The sequence below is a fragment of the Lactuca serriola genome, chromosome 9, assembly GCF_051521515.1.
Source record: "Lactuca serriola cultivar US96UC23 chromosome 9, Lser_US96UC23_V15, whole genome shotgun sequence".
NCBI classification, from domain to species: domain Eukaryota; kingdom Viridiplantae; phylum Streptophyta; class Magnoliopsida; order Asterales; family Asteraceae; genus Lactuca; species Lactuca serriola.
Genome location: NC_136416.1, coordinates 171,605,296 through 171,609,717, shown reverse-complemented (window position 1 = coordinate 171,609,717; position 4,422 = coordinate 171,605,296). Strand labels below are relative to the sequence as shown.

Genomic DNA, 4,422 nt, shown 5'->3' with positions numbered 1-4,422 from the left:
TCGTTACATTTACTACATAATGTTCAATATAAATTTGAATATATCATAGAGATCATTTTTTTTATTTGCATAATGATATAAATTTGTTTCAACCTAACATATATTGGACGTTATATATTTTTGAGCACAAAATCCATTGAACTTGAGACCCTAAATATAGATTTGACAATGGAACAGGTTTGGAGCTAATAAACCTTGATCCAAACCCTATTAAGAAATTTCAAAAGATCATCAAAACCTGTTCCGTCAATTCCCTCACAAAAATCTTTAATATATATCAAAAACAAAAATGAGACCAAAAGTATCAAGTTTAACAAAATAAAGGGACCATTTATGTAAATTTAGCCAATTCAGGGACCATTTATTTAAATTAAGCAAATTCCCTTACCAAAATCTTTAATATATATAAAAATTCAAACTTTGTCAAGTTCAACAAAATCTAGAGACCATTTTTGTAAATTAGGCCAATTCCTTGAAATCTTTAATACATATAAAAAATCAAAAATGGGACAAAATGTCTACTTCAACAAAATCTAGGGACCAGTTTTGTAAATTTGACCAATTCCTGTTCACTGTTCATGTTATGTTCATAAGCATGTTATGCTTAAAAAATAAAAAATTGTCAAGTTCAACAAAATCTATGGGTCATTTTTGTAAATTAGGCCAATTCCCTAAAATCTTTAATATATATAAAAAATTAAAAAAAATGGACCAAAAATGTCTGCTTCAACAAAATCTAGGGACCATTTTTGTAAATTTGACCTAAAATTCACTATTCATAAGCAAGTTATGCTTTTCATATGTATATTAATTAGCCAAAAGACCTTTTCAAATTTTGTCATCTCGTGGTTACAAAGACCTTTTCAAATTTTGTCATCTCGTGGTTACAAAGTAGCATTGACGTCTCCGGTACAAGTAAACGCAGGCATTGACGTTTCCAGCACAAGTAAAGACTACCATTGAAGTCTCAAGTCTCCAGCACATGTTCAAGCTTTTTAAGTCTTATTTTCCATCAAGTAGTAAAGACTCCAAAACACAATTGCAATTTTCCAAGCTTATCTAGTCATCATCCCATTAAGTTGTAACGACTACGAAAGTCGCTTGCTATACTCCAAAAAGATTTAGGTATTGTTTGTTTTGAAAGTGGTTAAATGTATTTTGTCTCTTTTCATGTTTGCGGAAGAAGACGTGCACTTGAGAAGCGTCTACCCTATAGAAGGAAAAAGTGCTCAAAAAACACTTTTGTAGAAAAATAAACGAGACCTTAAACTTGAGACTTAACAGTCAGTCATAAGCTAATCAGTATTTTCCAAGTGTTCTAAAGCCAACTTTTTTTCCCAATGAATAATTTCTTTTTTTTGAAAAAAGGTATGTATGTTTTTTTATCTGCACAAAAAGATGTTGACAAAAAGTTTGCCTTTTGCATATTTTTTTTTTCAATTTGCAAACAGTATAAATTATAGTAAACAAGCAAACTAGATGTACATACATCCATTAACTGGATTGGTTTGTAGATGATGGTAAAAGACAATGGTGATGACCGTGATGGTGGTGATCGTGTCAATAATGGTGGTGCTAAAAGAGGTAACGGCGTAATGGTACAGGTGGTATTGGTACTGGCGGTGAAGATAGAGGTGGAGGTGACAACAGCAAAAGTGGTGATGGTGACAGAGCGGATGAAAAAGAAAAAAACATTAACTTATAAAATATTATTAAATTTTAGAAATTGATTGGTATACATCATTTTTTTGTCATTTAACAACGATTTATATTTTAAAATATTAAAAAATAAAATATATTATTATTATTACTATGTACGAGAAAATAGATATAATATATAAATCAACTTTTTTAAAGATACTGAAACTTCATGAAACACCATTGTTATTAGGATTAAGATGTTGTTGTTAGTTTAAGACTTTTTACTTTTAAAAAAATATATTAACATTGTAATTACATGACATTAGAATGTCTTAAAATAGATAAAAAAAAATTTCCTTTTATCCAAAAATACTATTAAACTTTAATATAATTAATAAAGGATTTGGTGATTATCCGGTTATTAGATTAGCATGGTTTATTTAGTTCTTATCTTTATTGAGATTGATATCCTGTTTGTTAGTAATTGGTAGTTATCTTTTTGTGATCAGACTATATATGTAGTCTTCGTTTGTAACCTGAGATTATAATGATGAATACCAATTAAAGTCAGCTTATACTAATTCTTTATGGTATCAAAGCGGGTCGTTTTCAGGGGACGATAACAATCTTCGGCGAGCATGGTGGGAGATATACCAGAAGGATCTGGCAAGAAAAGTGATGAGGGAATTGATACCACTTCGCCATTCTACATCCACCCATCGGATTATCCCAAACAAGTTCAAGTGAATGACTTGTTGAACAAAAACAATTACAACGAATGGAAACAGGAGATGACAAATTTTCTCTTGGCGAAAAACAAGATGGGATTAATATATGGAACGGTAAAGAAGCCTGAGTCAACATCACCCACATACAAGGCATGGGTTCGAGCCGATGCTATGATAAAAGGGTGGTTAACCACAACGATGGAGAGGGAGATAAGAACAAGTGTTCGATATGCGAACACTTCCTCTGAGACCTGGTCAAACCTTGAAGAGAGATTCGAAAAAGAAGGTGCACCTCGTGCTTACGAGCTAAAGCAAACACTCCATGTAACGAGACAAGATGGGAGCTTAGTGTCGAATTACTACACTAAACTAAGATCAGTTTGGGACGATTTGCAGATGGTACTTCCCACGCCATGATGCACCTGTGAAGGTTGTAATTGTGGAATTGGAAAACAACTGAATGAGTTGAGAGAGAAAGAAAGGACTTACGAGTTCTTGATGGGTTTGGACGAAGATTTCGAAGATTTCCCCGGCAACGGCGCCAAAAACTAGATGTGCACGAAAGTACCCACTAATTTTAATATTTATAACCTAACAAACTTAAACTAACTATGCACTTATAGGCAGTGTACCTAGTCAGATTACAGTATAGTTTAGGTAAGTCGGGTGTCGATCACAGGGAACGGTTGTGAATTAATTTAAAATATTTGATTATAGGTTACAGGACACACGAAAAGAATAAAGAAACGGTTATTGAATCTCAAACGAACAATTAATTAACAAATCTCGATAAACTAACGGGAAAGCAAATCTCTTCAGGTACTTTGGTTTAGATAAATTACACATTAAAAACATAAACAATTTCATACACAAATTCATTTATTCATGTTCACCGATTCCTAAAATGATTAGATTCGCACTCACTATTACTAATCCTTTAGCAAACAAGTCAATTCAAACAGTGATCAGTTGATTAAACTAACATGCTTCTTAGTGTTCAGTTTGTATCAAGCAAGACTTGTAATAATAGTTAATCAAATTGGTCGTTCAATTAACCTCTTGTTGATGGTCATCAAGCAAGACTCACACGTTAACTTACTTATTTCCAAGTTAATCCTAGTTTCACAATCATTATTCCTAGACTTATAATCTTGATGGTCATCAAAATCATAAGAGACAAGCAATCAAGCAGATGTTCATACAACTCAATTTTCTTAATAATTAACAGCAAATAATTATCATAAACACATAAGGATCTTTTTACAAGCTTGGCAAGATAAATTAACCATAAACAAACAATTCAATATAGCAATTAGTCCAATAATTAAGGTTTCATTCAATCATAAACACAAAGTAAAAGGTTTTTACACCTAAATTAGAAACTAAACACATAATAGTATCACAATGGAATGCTAAACATGGTCACGTTAACAACCCATATGATTACCGACATGTATCTGCTCTCCAATCCTTCCGATCTCCGCTCCCGTTAGCTTAACGGCCTTCTGGCCGCCTTCTAGACCCTCAAAACGGCTTAAAAGAAGTTAACTATTGACTAAATTAGGTTAGAAATCGAATCCCCCCTCTGGTTAGCTGATAATTGCTTTTTATAGCCATTGGAACCGACTTACGTACGCTGGGCGTAAGTCGGATTACGCTGGGCATACTTAGAAACTTATCGCGAAGATGTTATCCGGATGCAAGCAGTTACGCTGGGCGTACTTATAGATTACGCTGGGTGTAACATTACGCTAAGCGTACTTGTGAATTACGCGGGACGTAACCCTTGTTTTGCCATTACGCTAAGTGTTCTAGTCAATTACGCTGGGCGTAATCGGCTCCTCCAACATTTTTTCTTTCTTTTAGCTTCAAAGTCCTAATTCCGCTCCAGTCTTTTCTTTTGTGATCTATCGACAACGAATAGCTGGAAATCATAATTCAAAGCATTATAAGTACTTTTTAGTTCTAAAAGAGAATAATAAAGGCTAAAATATTAAGATATAATGTATAAATATATATATATATATATATATATATATATATATATATATAA

General features: G+C 32.7%; 1 protein-coding gene across 1 annotated transcript; it reads left to right on the top strand.

Annotated features, from left to right (window-relative positions):
- Positions 1–2,279: 2,279 nt before the first annotated feature.
- On the top strand, positions 2,280–2,786 carry LOC145076299 (uncharacterized). The gene has a single exon (XM_079022227.1). It carries the CDS (start codon positions 2,280–2,282, stop codon positions 2,784–2,786), a length of 507 nt encoding a protein of 168 aa, XP_078878353.1.
- Positions 2,787–4,422: the final 1,636 nt, after the last annotated feature.